At 43.0% G+C, this 19,504-nt stretch overlaps 1 protein-coding gene across 1 annotated transcript in view; it reads left to right on the top strand.

The window, feature by feature from the left end:
• Positions 1-19,504, top strand: part of Tmtc1 (transmembrane and tetratricopeptide repeat containing 1) — a 193,291-nt gene that overhangs the window by 135,778 nt on the left and 38,009 nt on the right. Inside the window, exons 10-11 of the mRNA XM_028757542.1 lie at positions 1,346-1,513; positions 7,958-8,071. Coding sequence (XP_028613375.1) covers positions 1,346-1,513; positions 7,958-8,071 — 282 coding nt within the window. The remainder of the gene's footprint in view (positions 1-1,345; positions 1,514-7,957; positions 8,072-19,504) is intronic.

Genomic DNA, 19,504 nt, shown 5'->3' on the forward strand with positions numbered 1-19,504 from the left:
GGCAGTAGGGAGCCTCACTCACTCAAGCTGCCATTATGGCCAGGCCCTAAAGTAATATTAGCACAACACATTCTACAGAAACAAAAGATTTGTAGAGGAACCCTTCATCTTTAAGGTCAAATATGGAAATTATAATGAGAATTACAGGAGAGAATAGGTTTTGGAGGGATGGGGTGGGGAACTGGAGACTATTCTGGTATGTTCTGTCACTGAAGGACTTGTACCAACCAAATTCAGTGCTTATGATCACATCTGGGAACACAGGTAAGTTGTTGGCCCCCCAGGTGGGTTGGGAGCTCCTTTGGCAAACTTTCTGTTCTTCTGAGTCTGTTCTACCTCTGTGAGTGCATGAGTGGAGGAAGGAGCCATGTGTTCTCAGAAATGTGATGCTTTGCCAAATCCTAGAAAAGCTAGGGCAAAGCCAGTGAGGAAACCTTACCAATCCAGCTCAGGAGGCAGCTGTGGTGGACGTGGAAAGTGGGAGAACCTTAAACTGGTCGGCTGGGAGGCCATAGGTGACATATCTGGTTCTCAGTGACTACTGTCCTGCCTAGATAGTCCACTAGTAGGACCTGCAGTGCTTCTAGCTCTGAACTCAGACACACCTTGTCATACCCTGTGTTGGAGGCATGAGGAAATCCTGGACCAGAGAATCCCCTTGGGTATCAGGAAAGACTTCCTTGTCTGAGTCAAACCAATGCTGGGGAGCTAGTGAGCTGTTGTGTGAGATGTGGTACCTTAGAGAACCAAGATGTGTATGTGACAGTGGAATTCATATGAGTTCCTCCAGCACATGACAAGCCTGTTTGTCCTAATAGCATGACTGGGACTGCCCAACCATAATGACCCCAACCCACATTGGCTGTCTTAGTCACTGTTCTGTTGCTGTGAAGAGACACTATGACCAAGGCAGCTCTTATGAAAGAACTCGTTTAGTTGGGGGCTTGCTTAGTTATAGTTCAGAGGTTTAGTCCATTATCAGCATGGTGGGCAGCATTGTGGCAGGCATGGAAGCAGGGTGCTAGAGCAGTGGCTGAGAGCTATATCCTGATATATAGACTAAGAGATGGCCAGGCATGGGCTTCTGAAACCTCAAGTTTCAGAAACCACCAAGAAACACATTTGCTGCAAGGCCACACCTACTCTAACACGGCCAGACCTTCTAATACTTTAAAATAGTGTCACTCCCTGGTGACAAAGATTTCATAGGTTTGAGCCTATGGGGGCCATTCTAATTCTAACCACCACAGTGATGCTCCTACTCACAGCAACCCCACACATGGTGCCTTCCCAACTTCCTGTGACCTTGTGCCCTAAGTGAGCTGCCTCCTTTGCTTTGTTCTAGCATGGGCTATTGCATTCTCTTTGTGCATGGACTGAGTAAGCTCTGTGCCGGGCTGAGCCGATGTGGGGCCACCTCCCTGATGGCATCCACTGTGTTGCTGCTGCTGCTGTTTTCCTGGAAAACTGTGAAGCAGAATGAAATTTGGCTGTCAAGAGAGTCCTTATTCAGGTATGATTAAACAGGTAAATGTACATTTCTTCCCACTCTTCCATTGATAACGGACTTGTCTCCAAAGGAAGTAACATGGTTATGATAATATGTATTAACCTAGAAAATCGCTTTTAATAAATTGGGAATAATAATTTTATTTGTGAGTTTAATTTTAGATTTTTTAAAAGTGTTATATAAAATTTAACATGAACTCACTCTGAGTGGATTTATGAGAGTAAGAAGATTCTAGGTCTGTGAATTTGGGTGGAAATATCTACTGATGAGCTGGGCTGTAGAGTCAGTCACTGAAATGAAATCTGCATGCCTCATTTCATCATCCAGCCAGGTTCAAGGGGAAGGTGAGTACACAGCAGGAGGGTGAGACAGGCCTTGCGCTCTGTAGAATATCCAGAGCATTAAATCAGAATCTACGATCTCATTGCTTATTTTAAACATTGATTTTAGGTGAGCAAATAAAAGACTTCTTTTTCTGCTGTTTTTTTTCCTGTGTGGTGCAATTTTTCTGGACACATGTGGCTGGGTTGATTATTAGCAGCTCAGGAATAGAGCACTTGCCAAGCACACTGGGTTAGATCCCCAGCATCATTCTTGTGTGAGTGTGTATATTAGTGTGCACATGCATATATGTTCTGTGCATATATACTTACATAAATGTGTATATATGTATTTATATATACATAAACACATACATACATGCACATGTGCATGTGTTCATATATATGCACATGTACATATGTGTATATATGTATTTGTGCATATTTACATATATTGGTAATACATGTATGTGTGTAATTTACATATACATATAAATGTTAGCCTATAGCTTTCAGTGTATCCCAAAGTATGAATATTAGTATTAGTTGTAGAGGAGTGAATGAGTGAATGGACAGATGAGGCAGATGTTCACTGGGCTTTGTTACCTTTTGGAAAGAATGTGTCTGAGGCCAGATGTGGTAGCACAGGCTTTTAATCCCAGCATTCATGAGGCAGACAGATTTCTGTGAGTTTGAGATCACACTGGTCTACATACAGTTCCAGAATATCCAAGGATACATAGTGAGACCCTGTCTTCAAAAAGAAAGAAGGAGGAGGAAGAGGAAGAAGAGGAGGAAGAGGAGGAGGAGGAGAGGAAGAAGAAGAGGAAGAAGAAGAGGAGGAGGAGGAGAGGAAGAAGAAGAGGAAGAAGAAGAGGAAGAAGAAGAGGAGGAGAAAGAGGAGGAGGAGAAGGAGGAGGAGGAGAAGAGGAAGAAGAAGAGGAAAGAAAGAAAGACAAAGGAAAGGAAAGGAGAAAATAAAAAGAGAAAAATGTATCTGTCTCACTACCTGACAATATAAGCATTTTTAACATCGTAAACAATGCATGAGAAATGCCTCTAACATCTGCCTTGGAGTAAATGCTGTGTAAAGTTCTCAGAATATACCTGTGCTCTGTGCTCTGTAATTAGAGAAGAGAAAGATACTGGGTGGCAGAGAGGAAGCAGACTAAGAAAGGAGGACTCCCTGAGGGGCTGGAAGCCAGCCTAGTACAGATGTTACTGGGGTCCTCTGACTCAGCATCAGATACTAACCAGCTTTAAGAGTGAGCTTGGCCGTGTTTGAAATTTTTTTGTCTATATTATGGGATAGAGTGATTATAGCATCTGCCCTAGGATGAAGTGGTGACTGTGACCCATAGTAGGTGGGCACTTGGCTCAGCGTTTGGTTGAAACACTGAGTTTTCACACATATATATATACACATACACATACTGTACAGTGTCTGTACAGTATGAAATCTGGAGCCAAAGCAGGATTCAGAACTAAGGAGAACACAGCCCTTCTCCTTTCCTTTGCTCTGATGCTTTGGCTGCCATTGGTGATGTCTTAATGTTTGGTCTCTATCTAGGTTCTACCAACCTATTATTCAGCAACATGAACAAAATAAGTCAATGTTTTAAAGCCCAGAAGAGATACCTGATGAAAGTGGCTAGTCTCCCCTCTCCCCATTTCTTCTATTTCTCAAGTCATCTACAAATGAAAGGTGTGAAGGAGATGTGTGAAATTCATATGCTAAAACACTGAGCAGTAAGGGGTGGAGGGATGGCTCAGCAGTTAAGAGCACTGGCTGCTTTTCCAGAGGACCTGGGTTTGATTCCTGACACCCATATGACAGCTCACAACCATCTGTAACTCCAGTTACAGAGATCAAATGCCCTCTTCTGACTTCTCAGGGCACTGCACAGACATACATGTAGACAAAACATATATACACACAAAAAAATAAGTCTTCAAAAGCAAAACAAAACAACATACTGAGTGTTGGCAAACCCTGTGATCTCAGCACTTAGGAAGTGTGCACATCCACACTAGTTTATTTGTGATGAACTTTATGGTTTCTCAAGTCTCTTATTTGACATGATAAAAATGAAAAAGATTATAGTCCTTTAATGAAGGGTTCCCAGAGTGAACTCTAGGATCACCCCACCTAACTGGATTTGGATATTTTGATTGGACTCTGTCCCTGTTTCTCCCTCTCCATTTTCTCTCACCACCATCCTGCTCTCTGCCTCTGTGAGTTTAAATTCTTGTACACACAGCATTTTTCCTGTATGTGTCTTTTATAATGTCTTCCAGGTCTACTCATGTGTTACACATGGCACAATGTCCTTTTGTAAAGCTGAATAATATTCTATTGTACATAAAAGTCACAACTTTTTATTTGTTCATCTATTCATGGACCTTATGTTACCATATCTTGATTATGGTGAATAAGGTGGAAGCTATTTGATACTGACCCTGGCAGTGATTTCTTAAAAAGCACAATAAAGGATGAACACAGGCCAACAAAAGCAGAACTGAAGAAGGGAGGGTATATTAAACTGCAGCCTAGTGGGGCTACATCAGTCACACTTACAGATAGTGGGGTTACATCAGACTGTAGGCTAGTGGGGCTACATCAGTCAGATTGCAGGATAGTGGGACTACACAAGACTACAAGGCTTTTATACCTGGGTGTAATGCTCTTGGGACTATAAAACAGGATTGTGAATGGTGACGAACTTGGGCTCCAAAGAATGGTTGCTTTAAACAAGCCAGGAGTAAGTGTAACTGAGAGCTTATTTTAGATGGACCCCTTGCAGACTCTAGGTGAGAATGAAAACCAGTTCAGCCATCATAGAAACAGTATAGAGATTTTCCAAGGGACTGAAAATAGAGTCATCATGTGGTCTATCAATGTGTCCCTGAGTAACCATCCACAGGAAGTAAGACTGATACTCAGAGTCTGTACTCCTGCAAAAGGGTATAAATCTGGCTTCTATTGTGTCCAGTTCCCCTTGGGCTTGTCCCTAGCTTCACATGGCCCCGTAGGCCTCTCTACAGTTGCTTTTGCTTGAGCCTCAGCCAGGGGGCTTTAAGTGAGGCTAAATGCAACAAGGCTGTTATTTTAACAAAATTTGTCCTAATGTATTTCCCCAGTGGGTTTTATATAGTGCATGGAATTTCCCTACTAATATTGTCTCTTCATACTTAAAAATGAAATGGAAGTTTCATCTTGGAGAGGCGGCATGGTGGAGTTCAGTGCCTGGAAAGCAGGTTCCCTTCTTGTCACTCTTCCTCATCCTCATCAACTGATCTCCTTTAGTCAAAATAAGTCCCAGAATTTTCTTTCCAATCAAGCCTTTGCCCTGTCCTCCCTGCTTTCAAGAGCACCCACCACCACTTCCCCTCAGGTGAAAGAACAGGCTCCAGGCCCAGACACCCTGTGCCTGAGCCCCGTGCCTCTTCTCTGCTGTCTGGTCTTCAGGTCATGTTTACGCAGCAGATGCACGTGGCAAGTCAATCCTCTCCTGGTCCCACCTTTCTCTTATTATCTTCAGAGCTTGGGGGTGACCCTGTTGGGATCCCCCGAGCCTATGATCTCAGGTACAGACAAGCACCTGATGAGAAATAGAGCATCTGGGTTCAGCCACGTAGTGTTTGGTCATGTCCCTCCTCGCTAATTGATGATCATTATGTGCTTGTGGTTGGGAGCAAAGGCCGTGTGACATTTATAGGCTGAGTCCCCTAACTTCAACTCACACGACGATGCCTCAGCATGTAACTTTACTGTATTTGGAGTCAGAATCTGGGAGGGAAATGCTAATGAATGAAGTGATTAAGATGGGGCCTGACTCAAGTCTGCTGCTGTTATGGGGAAAGGCCGTGAGAACTTCCTCACTGGGCACATGCACTAGGAAAGGCCATGGGAGAACACAGCCTGAGGGCAGATGTCCACAGGCCAGGAGCAGGGCCTACCCAGACAGCAAACGAATTAGATACTTGACCTTAGATTTTAATCACCAGAATTGTGAGGAAGAAATTTCTCATTTAAGCCACTTAAGCTGTGGTGTTTCATTATGGCTGACGGAAGAGACTGTCACAGTGAGCTGAAGCAAGGCTTTTGATGCTTCAGAATCCTTATTCCACTGATTACAGAATAACCATTCCTATAATAATTTAAGTTAGCATAGACTGTATATGCCAATATTAATTTTGTTAAATCTTATCCATCAGTCAACAGTCATCTCTCTGGTGATGATTCATTTTTATACTCAATCTCAAATTATTGAAAGAAAGAAAACAAAAAGAAGGGTTAACTGAGTGAAGAAAGGAAAAACAAAAACAGAATTGGCCTGTGGGTATAAGGTTGCTCTGATGGAACCCATCACAGATCCTGCCACCTCTACCTGCTTCCTGTATCTCCTTGCCACAGCTGCCTCCCCCCATCTCTCCCTCTCCCTCCTATCACCCTGCTTCCTCCTGCTCTCCTCTGCAATCTCCATAGCATTTACCCAAGAAGGCCTTGCTGTCTGCAGTCCATTTCCACAAAGCAGCCATTGCAATCCTCAAACATTCGACTGTTGATCTCATTTCTGTTCTTCAAGCCCTGCCTTGACTCCCCTACTGCATTTCAAAGCAGGGATTCCTGTGTAATCACCAAGGCTCTTGGTTTCCTTACTCTCAGTCTGGTCTCTCAGTGATCAAGTGTCTCTTAGTCTCTCTCAGCTCCCGTGTCCCCAATGTCCCTGTTCTCATTTTCCTGTTAGGAAACAAAGGATAGGAAGTGGGACCTGACCAAATCGCCTAAGTGTCCCACCACCCTCTACCTAGTGACCCACTTCCTCTAGCTAGCCTCTACCTTCTAAAGATTCCACAGCTTTCCCAAGCAGCACCACTGTGAGCTGTGAGGGGTAGCTCACATTCAGACCACTTCTGCTCAGAACATTGCACTGCCTCTTCTTCTAGCTCCTAACCCAGCTCTTTTCTTTATTCTCAAAGCCTCAGCTTTGTTGCCTGCCTTCTGGAAGTTCTGTGTCTGTTCTGGGCTAAGCTTACTGTGATCTGTTGATGCAATACCCACTTAGGAGTGTTTGTTTCATTATCACTGTTTGCTAACTGGCCACATGTCCTCACCCCTATAATGTTCTAAGAGCCGACTCTGTGGGCATTTTATATCAGCTTCTGGACAGCATGGTCCTGAGGGGGTTCCACATAGATACTGAATGACTGCAGCATTCTGTATCTGTAAACTGGTTTTATTAAGCCACCAGACTTCTGGGATGTTGCGTTTACTGCAAACCATACAGTCTAGACCCAGGCATGTGATCATTATCTTGTTGTAAAGTCCTATTTTGTTGCCCCAAATCCCCCATGTTAGAGGAAGCTGAGATGTGGGAGGAAGCCAGAATGTGGAAAGAAGGCTCAGAGCACGGACACCTATGCTAGATTTCATCTCGTGCCTTAAAGGAGTGGTTTTGGTTATGGGTTGTGCCTTCTCACCTTATGAAATCTATCCCATCTTGCCTTCTAGTACCTTTGTATTGCACACACAGAATCATGTAGGCTACTTCACTTTCTATCCATCGATAAAAAAGCCTTCACCTGAGTTCAGCATGACAGAGAAGAAGGGCTTGCCTGAGGCTGGAATCACTCAGCAAGGGACAGTATCTGTATCAACTTCTGTGGGGTCTAACTTTACCACATTGTTCCTTATATCAGATCCTCTGCCTGCTGCTCCCTGAGTTGGAAGGTCAGGCTGGCCTGGACAATTGAAGGCTTTGTGCCCTGGTTTTGTTCTGGTCCCTTGTGTCTGCAGTTAAGTTCTGCTATGCCCTCAACAAAAAGCCTCAGCAAAGATGACCACACCTTACCAAGCCCCAGGTGAATCTCCAGAAGAGAGCAGGGTCCTTGTGTGTCCCTGCAGAGAATTGCTCTTCTCAGTCAGGGTGTTATCAGGTGTGCACACCTGGCCATGGCCTTCACTCCTTTCCCATGTAGTCACTCATGTAATTCACAAACTTCAGAAGCTTGTTTAAGATGAAGACAGTGGACATCCAAAGGCAGCTTCCTAAAGCTGGGAGTAAAGCACAGAGTCTGACAATAGTATGATTTTTGTTTTCTTTCTTTTTAATATCCATTGTAGGTCTGGAGTTCAGACTCTGCCCCACAATGCCAAGGTTCATTACAACTACGCCAACTTCCTAAAAGACCAAGGTCGGAACAAGGAAGCGATCTACCACTACAGAACCGCCCTCAAGTAAGCACTACAGAGGGCCTTTGCTTTGTGCTGTGACCAGGCCTGCTCATGCTACAACCCCTCCTAGGGTGTGTGGGTGGTCATTTCTCTTGATAGTAAACTGGCTCACCCTTGGATCCTGAGTCTTTGGGCTCAGCATTCAAGTCTGCCACAGATGCACTTGCTCGGTGTTCCTTTTTCCATGGTCAACGTATTGTAAAAAATAAAATTGGCATTGCTACACATAACACAGTGGGGTGAAACTCACCTAGATGCAAACATGTAAAGCAGGAGTTTCTTGTTAAAAATACACTGGTAAATTTGGAGACGGATATTTGTTCTAACTTTTAATAATATGTATATAGAAAGCTCTAGGCCTCTTATAGCCGTATTTTATGTAGTTTATGTTGGTTGGGTGTGTGTATGCACATGTTTTATGGAGGCCTGAGAACCATCTCAGGTGCCATTTCTTGGGCACTGTACACTTTGCTTTGAAACAGTCTCAGCAGCCTAGGAATTACCAATTAGTCAAGACTAACTAGTTTTTCAGACCTTGTCCAAAAAAAGCCAAACAGAGGGCTGGTGAAATGGCTCAGCGGTTAAGAGCACTGTCTGCTTTTCTGGAGGTCATGAGTTCAAATCCCAGCAACCACATAGTGGCTTACAACCATCTGTAATGAGTTCTGATGCCCTCATATTTGCGAGCCCAGAGCAAGTAGGGGCCCGGAGCGAGCCGGGCTGGAGCAAGAGGGAGGGAGGAAGGGGGGGAAATTCATAAAAAAAAAAAAAAAAAAAGCCAAACAGAAAGATGTATTCCATCATTGTTACATATAAAGTATGCTTGGCATGAATAATGAATGTTTCATGGTTTCTCTTCCATTCTTGAAGAAAGGACATAGGCAGTCTGTCCAACAGTGTTGGTGGGAGAAGGATTACCACCATGTTTACAAATTCTGTCATCTTCAAATAGAAAAGTAAATGTGACCTTAATCCACAGCTGGGCCAAAGGCTTACATTAAATTCTCTGGCAGTTGATTCCATAAAATTATAGTAGCTGGTTTGGAGTTTCTGCTCCTTTCCTGGGAAGCAATAAAAATAAATGTTTGATTCTAGAAGAAATATACACCCTGAAGAATAAGGGAAGATAATCAAAGCTATAAATCCAATGTTGAAATTAGTGAATTATTTAATGCTCTCAGGCTGGATTCCAAATATTTCTGATTTAAAATCTTGTTTTAGTATGTACTCCTCTGCCATGGACCTTCAGTGGATATGAGTGTTGTACTTTCTATTTTAAAATAAGCTGTCACTCTGTGTTAGACAAAAGAGGAAAACCCCAGGACCATTCATCATCTTGATAGTTGTTTATCCTTGGTGACTGGAAGATTGCCCACACTTCAGTGCTATTTCTTCCTGGGAATTGCTGACAGGGACTCATTTTCTCCCAATGGCCCTTCCTCTCTTTCAACCCTAGTATATCTCATGCTGTCCTTATTTACCACAGCAAGGAAAAAAGTGACTGGGGAAGCAACAAACTAAAGGCAGTGTGGCCTGGATCAGTTCTCCAATCCCCTCAGCTACTGAAATGACCATGCAAACCCCACAGGCAATGGAATTTATCTATTATCAGGGAGCAGAGAGCAGAGGGGAAGTGCAACCAGATGACCCACTTCCTTCAGTGAGGCTTCACCTCCTTCAGGGTCTACAATGTTCTCAAACAGCTCCTCCATCTGGGGGCCAAGTGCAAGTGCATGGGGATGTGGAGCCACTTCATTCATATGCAGACCATCTCAGAAAGACCATCTTCCCTTACATCCTTAACAAAGGGCAAGCTTGTGTTAGCTTTGTGTTGCTGTAGGAATCACCTCTCCAGTTTTGACACTAAAACCTGAGTTTTTGTATTAGTCAGGGTTCTCTAGAGTCACAGAACTAATGGAATATCTCTATATATTAAGGGAATTTATTGTAATGACTCATAGTCTGCAGTCCAATGAAATCAACAATGGGGCAGCTGTGAATGGGAAGTCCAAGAATCTAGTAGTTGCTCAGTCCACAAGGCTAATTGTTCAGCTGGTCTCCTGTATAAGCTGGAGTCCTGAGGAAGTAAGTTCCCACAGATGTGCTGGCAAGTAAGCGCAAACAGGGGAAGAAGAGTGAGCCGTCCTTCTTCCAGTGTCCTGATGTAGGCCTCCAGCAGAAGGTATGGCCTAGATTAAAGGTTTGTACCACCTCTGTATTTGGAACTTGTTTGTCCCAGGCTGGCCTTGACCTCAGAGATTTACTTGCCTCTGTCTCCTGGCATGAAAGGTGTGCACTACCTTGCCTGGGCCTACGTAAGCTTTTCATGGCCACTATGCCTCAAGATCTGGATGAAAAGCATGTACCGTCCCATGTCAAGATCTAGTTCAGAAGCCTGTGTCTTCTAGCCTCAAGATCTGGATCACAGGTGTGCCCTCCACACCTTTCCGGACTGTAGTTCATTCCAAATGTAGTCAAGCTGACAACCAGGAATAGCTGTCACAGATTCCCATGTGTGAGGATCAGAAAACATGGGTGTATCTACTGTGTATCTACCTCCTAAGCTTTTTAACTTTGTATTGTGTAGGAATAGGTCCTGCCATTTTATGGCAGATGATAGGAGAGACCTGCCAACAATCATTTCCACCTAGCAATTGCCAAGCAACACCTTATCCAGTACGTCCAGAGGAGGAGGTAACTCTGTCTGAACAATGTGCAGAAGATGTTGAATTCACACTTGGCTATTTGGGTGTTTATTAATTGTTGACTAGTTTTAAAAGTCAGTTAAAAGTAGAAAACCATGAAACAGGTCCTCCTCTTCCTTCCCTTCTCCTCCCCTCCCCTATTCTTCTTCTTCTTTCTCCCTCCTTCACCCCTTATTCCTATTTTTCTCCAGTCTTTTACAGTTGTTTCACAAACCAGAGGCAAATTTTTGAACAAAACCTTTTTTAGTATTTCTAATTTCTAACTACTTGCCTTAGAAATAACAACTTTTTCCCACATTTATATTTTATTTTTGTAAAATATTTCAAGGCAGTGAATATTGTAAGTGAAAAAAACCTGGGTATTAGCAGTCATGTAGTTTAGCTCATGGGAGTAGAGGGCTGAGTCTCTGAGTTGTACACATCCTACACATGTTCTTGGTTTAGAGGCTGTCTGGAGATCTGGTGTCATAATTAACAGGATTTTTGAAGCACAGTCTTACTGCAGGGGGTAGTTATGGGATATGTTTTTTACTGTTTAAATCTCCTGCATGGTTAAACCCTGTTGATCAGAACCAGCACCTGGGACAGAGACTAAAAGTTTGCCTTTGTCCAGGTACATCAGAAAGACTCCTGGCTGAGCAAAGTGATGCACACTTGAAATCCCAGACTGTGAGAGGCAGAGGCATGAGGGGCAGTGGAAGTTCAAAGCCAGCCTGGTCTACATAGTGAGTTGTAGGCCTGCCAGGGCTACATGGTGAAGAATTGCCTTAACTCTCATTCCCATCCCCAAAGAAAGAAAGAGAATGGTGTAAGGGAAGGAGGGAGAGACAGAGAGATAGGGAAGAAGGAAAGAAGAAAGATAGAAGACTCTCTTATCAGAGGAGATTCCATGGAACCTTTATCTAGTAGAGGTGTCATCCCTAACAATGTGCAGGATTCTATCCGGATAGAAGGGCTGCAACCTTCTACCACCAGACAACTCTTTTTACAAAAAATGGCTCCCTTGTAAACCCACAGTAAAATGTAGCCACCACAGTCTCAGTAATGTAGTCATATGATATGATGTCTACTCTAAAACCACTCAGGTGAACATTTTGATGAGGTTTATACTACTGGGCATGAATTCCTTCCTGTGCAAAAGGTCTTAAAGTCAATCCAAAATGATTGATTACACCCATACCCTTTGGGGTACTATTGTACCAGTGAGCACATCTTGCCTGGCAAGTCAGTCAGTATTGTGTGCAGAGTTAACCACAGAATATTTCCACTCGTGGGTTTTTCTCCACCAACAGCCTAGACAGCATCTCTGAAACTTCAAAATCTAACTTGCAGGGAGGAAGTTTTCAGGACAGTTCCTGCTTGATCTCTCCATGTGCTACAACCAAAGTTGTATCTGCAGCAATAGGCTCTTACCATCTAGTTATAGTGAGCAACCAACAGCAGTGGCAATAGCCTGGTTCTTTGAGGGGTATGAGTGCTCTTGGGAGTTGTCTTGATTACTTTTCTATTGCTGTGCTAAGATATAATGACTGAGGCAACTTAAAGAAGAAACAGGTTTGGGGGTGCTTACAATTTCAAAGGCAAGTCCATAACCATCGTGATATAGAGCATGGCAGCAGGCAGGTGGACGTGGCACTGAAGCAGTAGCCAAGTACTCACGTCTTGATCCACAGACACAAGGCAGAGAGGAAACTGAGAATGGAGTGGGGTTCTGAATCCTCAAAGCTCGCCCCAGTGACACACTTACTCCAATGACATCATACATCCTAATCTTTCTCAAACAGCTCCACTAACTAGGGACCAAGAATTGAAATATATGCACCTATGGGGGCCATTCTCATTCAATCCACCACAAGAAGTATCAGGCCAACTAAATTTTTCTCCTGTACAAAAGAAAAGTCCAAAACGATGGTTGATTTTCATTGTTGACTTGACTGATTAAGAAACACCGAGGACGTTGATGAGGGACACTTCTGGGTGTGTCTGTGAGGGTGTTTCCAAGGAGTGAAGACCTACTCTGAATGTAACTGGCACTATGCCACAGCTGGGGTCTTTAGCTGAATGGAAAGGGGAAAAGAGGAAGCTGACTGAGTGCCAGGGTTACCCTTTGGGGTAGGTATGAGCAAGCAGCCTTATTCCCTACCACGGTACATTTTTATCTTCTCAAAGTAAATCCTTCCCACTCCTAAGTTGCTTCTGCCATGGATTTTGCCACAGGTGCAAGAAAAGGAAATAATACATCCACCCACTATTTGATTGTCTAACACACAGGAAGAATTGAACTAAAATCTATTGCAGCTTGTTCAGTGTATAGAAGAGACTTGGCAGGAGAACAGAGCCCATTGACACAGTTTTTTGTATTTCCTCCTACACGTGATGACTGGAATTCTACAGGGAGATACCATTAAATTGAAATGGCTGTCTGTGGGAAATGAACTAATAGAAGAATAAGTATTACAGAAGCACAGTTGTCATTCGGGTCTGAGGAAATCTAAGATGTCTAATCAACCACTGTTCTTGATGCCTCTAGTGTGTGAGCACTAGCTCATTGTAATTCCTTTAAAATGCTGTTTATAAGCTGCTAGGGTTCGATCATTAAATATCAGGAGTCAGCGAATGTTTCTAAAAGCTTTACAGTCTTCCCAGAGGGAATATTTCAAATGTCTTTCTTGTGATCATGACACCTTGTGTCTGGCTTGTGTCTCTGGAAAGAATTAAAATCTTAATATTGTTTGTTAGCCAGGTTTAGCCTCAGAGAGATGATATCTTTGGCTGGTATTGTATTTTTATCTGTGAAGGTCTAAAGAGCTTTCCAATTACCACAAGAAAGTACTTGAAATTATTTTTGTTTCTTCCTGTTGATGAATCAAGAAGAAATTACATTTTTAATCTACACATACATAAATGTCACATAGACACATGCATATATACACACACACACACACACACACACACATATATATATATTTGTGTTTTTTATTATGTCTCATATTCATAAAGTTTAAGGAATTAACATTATTTAGAAAAATTCTGAATTTTAGTGAATTTGTGGCCAATTTATCAACCAAGTTTCAAAATGAAAGCGTCATTATTTATCTTTGGCAAAGTTTTATGCTGTCTCTTTTCTTCCTCGTGTCTTACTTTCATTTGACTAGGTTAGATGAGGATTCTCAGGATGAGACTTCAGAGCAGAGGTTTGCATGCAGGAAATCTGTCCAGAGTACTCTCATAAACACAGGAAGGAAGCAGAGAGCAAGGTGGACAAGGGCGTGGAGGTGCAGTGACCTACATCAGGCTCACTGACCCTGAGGACTTCTGCAGCAGGGCTGACCCCTCAGAGCTGTCCTGAGTAGACATCAGTCTAAACACCCCTTTACCAGCCAGGGACTACACCCCAAGTTTCTGTGGAGAAGAGAGATGATCTTGGTAGCACTCTCATTCCTGGCAGCTGAAAGTGAGTGCCTCCAAACTGAAGAAGGAACAAAGTGGTCTGAGATACCCAGAATTGCTTCTTTTGCAGGATAGGTAACCCTTAGCTAAAATGTATGGGATCTGAAGTGTCTTAGATTTCTTAGCTTTTCATCAGAATAGAGTTTTGACTGTGTTAATGATAACAGTGTTGTCACCTCATTATTATTCCTGTAGCAGGCTTAAAGTTATGTCCAAATCACTCAGCAAATGCCCTTCAGAAACAAATCCTAACCAGGTCCACCACTCCTATTCCACCTGTCACCCAGACCATGTAGCACAGGTTGGCCTTGAACTTGGAACAGTTCTTCTGCCTTAGCCTCCCAAATGCTGAAATTACAGTTGTCCACCACTGTTTTAGTCACAGTTCTATAACTATGAAAAGATATCATGACCAAGGCAATTCCTATAACAGAAAGCAATTTATTGGCAACTTGCTTATAGTTTCAAGGGGCTGGTCCATTCTTAACATAGGTGAGAACATGGTGGCATTCAGGGAGAGACACTGGCATAGGCTTTTGAAACTGCAATATTTACTCCATCAAGGCTACACCTCCTCCAACAAGGTCATACCTCCTAATCTCACTAAGTATTCAAATACATGAACAAGTCGCAGGAGCACATGAACCTGTCACTCTGAAGGCACACAGGACTTTGAATGACCTAACTTCCATGTTCTTTGGACATGGAATTAAAATTGTATCTCTAATCACATTTGGTGTGGAGCAAACTGGAAAAGTTTTGGGAAATGATGTTGGGCCTGTGAAGATCAGTTATCCCTACTGTGAAGAACTGACAATACTCCTACATTCTCAAAATACAAATGGTTCCTTGGCCTTAGAATCTGAGGAAGCACTGTGCAGGAAGAACAGGTGGATAGGCAGTGGCATAAGTGTTTGCAGTGGGCTCATGATGAAGAAAGAATAGACGTTATTTTGACTGATGGGAGCAATTGAAAGGCCCCTGGAGGCAATGAAGAGGGTGAATGGTGTGTGTGTGTGTGTGTGTGCGCGCGCAAGCGTGCGCATATGTGTGTGAGAATTGGTATGTGTGTGCACCTGAACCTCTGCAGGTGAGTGTGGAGGCCAGAAGTTAAATTCAGGTGTACTTCTCCATTGCCCTTCACCTTGTTTTTTGAGACAGTTTCTCACTGAACCTAGAGCTCATCAATTGTATCAACAAGCAGCTAGTTAGCCTGAGGGGACCACTTGTTTCTGCTCCTCAGACATCAAGTTTACAGACATGTACAACCATACGTTTACATGAGTATTGGGAAATTACAACCTAGACTAGCAAACTTGCATGACATGGACTTTACCAACTATCTTCCCAGTCTGAGAGTGATGTTTCTGATGTTGAAAAACTTGATTTCAGGGAAGAAGAGTCCCAGCCTGGCATGTAATCCCCGGGTCCTATATCTGCCTTCAGAGTACAGCAGTGATGTTGGATGTTTTACGCCCATCATCACATTCATTCATATAGGAGCTGTATAAGAAGCAGCCAACTGCACACGAACCCCAGCATCATGCTGCTGGCGTCTGCCCCCTTGTCTAGTATTCTCCCCATGGACCAGTTCTCTGTCCACTCCACCACTCATTACACAGTCCATCACTGAAAAGAGCAGAGAAGTGTTATTCCTTAGATTTCCAACCCCTAGAAGTGAACTCTCTGGAATCAGAACAACGCCACCATTTACAAGTGACTCATTTCCTGAGAGCTTGGGAAAATGTTTTCACTCTGCAGAGGCTTGGCCAAGCCCCTGGGTGGAATCCCTCCACAGCAGCACTGAGGACACTGAGGAGAAAGAGGTGAGAGGTCATACTTAGCCCCTCGGGCTATCTTCAAGGGATCAGGAATCCAGTGCCAAAAGTAAAGCAGCAGAGTAGGTTGCTGAGTGCCATGAATCACTTCAGACAACCAAAGAAGCTGACCAGGAAGATCAGCAGTCTCTCTCAGGGGCCAGTGAGTGACAGAATAATTGAATTTATGGTTTAAAAGAAACCAAGCACTTAAAATATGAAAAATTAACAGTCTATTGACTTCCGAAGAGATGCTTATTTTGTGCATACTTCAGTCCAGTGAAACTGAGCTTCAATCATAGAGGTATATTTTTCCTAGTCACATTTTTATAATTTTTTCAACAAGAAATATAAAATAAACATCCAACCTTAGGATATTTAACTTCAAATAAATTAACTTGTGGCATGAAAATTAGACACTTGGTCAGATGTGTATGCGCTGGAAGAGTGTTGTGAACTATAGCACATGAATTCATGTTATTTGAACAATAAAATTACTGGTAAGGTACTGAAAGGTTAAAATCTTTTTTTAAATATAATTTATTTTTTTTTCAAATTTTAATTTATACTCATTCACACAGGGGTTATAAACACAAAAAGGCAGGACGTGGGGAAGGGGATGACACTGGAGCGTGGGTGTTCAGGGGGAATACAGATATTTTTCAGAACAGGGTATCATCTGGGTGAGGGTTCAGGGGATAGGTCACTATGACTCTGCCTGTGATTCACTTGTCCTTATCTAAGTTGGTAATATCTGCCAAGGCTACCTAATTACAAGGTCTGTGACTATTCAGGCTGGTAAATTGTCACAAAAACTACCTGTTTACAATAGCTTATAGCCATCTGTTTCAGTGTTTATCCACAGAGACCCAAGACTTGGTGTTAGTATACATATATGACAGGCCTATTGCTGATTTTAGGCCTATGGCTAATTTTAGGCCTTCAGTATATAAGCAGGGCTGCCCCTGACATCTCCTCCCTTCTCTAAGTATAGACGGGCTATGGCGAATCTAGTCTTGCGAAGGCGGGGATAGAGGCCTGACCTCCAGTATTTGAAGGGGACCTTGTAATGGCTCCGGTCCCCCTGTCGTTGTCCAGTGAGGCATGAGGGCCATACCCGTCCCAATGTCTTTTTCCTGGAGAGGGGATACTTTTGACATCATCCCCTATGCAGTCAGGCTTGTCCCTCAGGGAACCCAGAGAGATATTTTTAACTTTTATTGATATTCCCTTGCAGTGCTTAGCCTCGAAGCCTAAGCAAGAATTCAGGTCACCTGTCAGAGGGGGTTCTGGGTGGCCCCTCTCTGCCTGGTCTAGGGGCGAAAGTACCCTCTTTTAGGTTGGGTGGAGATGGGTTCGGGCACACCCTGGATAAAGTAACAACCTCATCTTGAGTCTTGTGGTCCTCCATAGCTAACTTATGATATGTATCTGAATAGGTTTTGCTACCAAATTATGTATCTGTTGTTTCACAGAGTTAGTCAGCCTATTTGAGGCCCAGGGACCAGAAGAAATAAGCAAAAAGAACCCAACTCATCTGTCTCTTTCTCTCTCTGATTTTTCTTATGGCCTTCACTACCTATTTCATGCTCTCTTTAACCATCCCTGTCTTGTCTATGTAAAGGCAACCTTGTTCTTTAAGGGCTGTACATAGTCAAGAGCTATACACAGCCTTTTCTATTATAATAGAGTAGATCAAGTCCAATAAGGATCTTTGCGATTTTAGGAGGTCTCTTCAGACATCGAAACTAGAGATTTCTTCAGATTAGTGATGTCAGTCTCTAGCTGTTTGATGTTCTTGTCAATGGCTCTTCGAAGGTCTGAGTAGTATAAGTTCGGAGGCCAGCATCTGGATTAGAACTTCTAACAGCAGACATCACGGGTGATTCATTTTTACTTGAGATGCTGCCCGAGTTAAAGCTCCTGGGAGGCCTTCTTCGGGGGGTTTTTGTAAAAATGAAAAACTTTTTTTTTACCATTTTTTTTTTTTTTTTTAAAGATTTATTTATTTATTTTATTTATGAATAGTACACTGTAGCTGTCTTCAGATACACCAGAAGAGGTCATCCAATCTCATTACGGATGGTTTTGAGCCACCATGTGGTTGCTGGGATTTGAACTCAGGACCTCTGGAAGAACAGTCAGTGCTGTTAACCGCTGAGCCATCTCTCCAGCCCGGTTAAACTCTTATAACATCCTTAACTTTAAAATTTTCAAATACATGAGTGAAACAAAATACAAGCCCAAACTTTAGTTGCAAATAGCTGACTCTATGATTCTTTACAGATGGACTGGAGAGACAGCACCAGTGGGTAAAAGCTCTTAATGAACAAGCATGGTAACCTGAGTTCAGATCCCAGCACTCATGTAACGAGCCAAGTATGGCAGCTTATGCCTGTAACCCCAGCACTGTGCAGGTGGAGACTAGATCAGTGGGGCTTGCTGGCTGTCAGCCTAGGTCCAGGTTTGGGGAAAGACCCTGTCTCAAAGAAATAAGGCAGAAAGTGATAGGGAAGGACACTAAGCAACCTCCCCTGCACAGACACATGCACATGCATGTGAGTATGCATACATACCCACACAAACCTTACTAACAGTAACTCATAAAGCAGGAGTGCACTTCTTATAGGCTACTGAGAGTTGTTGACTCTAGCTCGTTCCCATACAATGTACGCTTCTCTAACCCTGAGGACATGATTGCTCCAAAGTGTGGTTGAAGGGAAGATTTTTATTGTAAATATGAGGAAGAATGTACAGACAGAGCTATCTTAAAGAGTCCAGAACAGGGAAAGAAAGTAGTGGACAGAACATAGCCAGTAGACTTGGTAGTGAGGAGGGGTGGGGAGCAAGAGAGGTAAACAAAGAGGATGAGGGGAAAGGAAACCAAGGAAGAGGGACCAAGAGCGCACATAGCTAAAGGAGGAGATAAGGGAGTGAGAAGCTAGGGGAGGGAAACCCATGCACTTTAGTATGCTAATAGCATCCCATAGAGTCGTTTGTGTGGAGTTTCTTTTGGACCTGACAGTAATGATGATGTTAATTCAGTAGTCGACATTTTTGGAGTGAATCAGTATCTCTGTAGCCAACATTTTTTTACATGTTGCATTGATTTCATTTCTCCCTCTGAGAACTGGTTCATATTAGATCATAATTTTAAGTGAATTGCTTAGAGAAATAATAAAAATATTCTAAATAGAGATTTCAGTTCATATCAATTCACTCATTTGCTGAGGGTTGTATGACTCATGTATTATTTGGGAAAATCAAAGGAAAACAAATTTTCCTTTTAACACCTAAGAGGACAAGTGTTTCGTGTGTGTGTGTGTGTGTGTGTGTGTGTGTGTGTGTGTGTATGTGTGTATATGTGTGTATAAGAGAGAGAAAAAGAGAGAGGGGGAAGAGAGAGAGAGAGAGATTGAGAGAGAGAGAGAGAGAGAGAGAGAGAGAGAGAGAGAGAGAGAGAG

Source organism: Grammomys surdaster, unplaced genomic scaffold, assembly GCF_004785775.1.
Source record: "Grammomys surdaster isolate TR1022 unplaced genomic scaffold, NIH_TR_1.0 126176, whole genome shotgun sequence".
Taxonomy (NCBI): Eukaryota; Metazoa; Chordata; class Mammalia; order Rodentia; family Muridae; genus Grammomys; species Grammomys surdaster.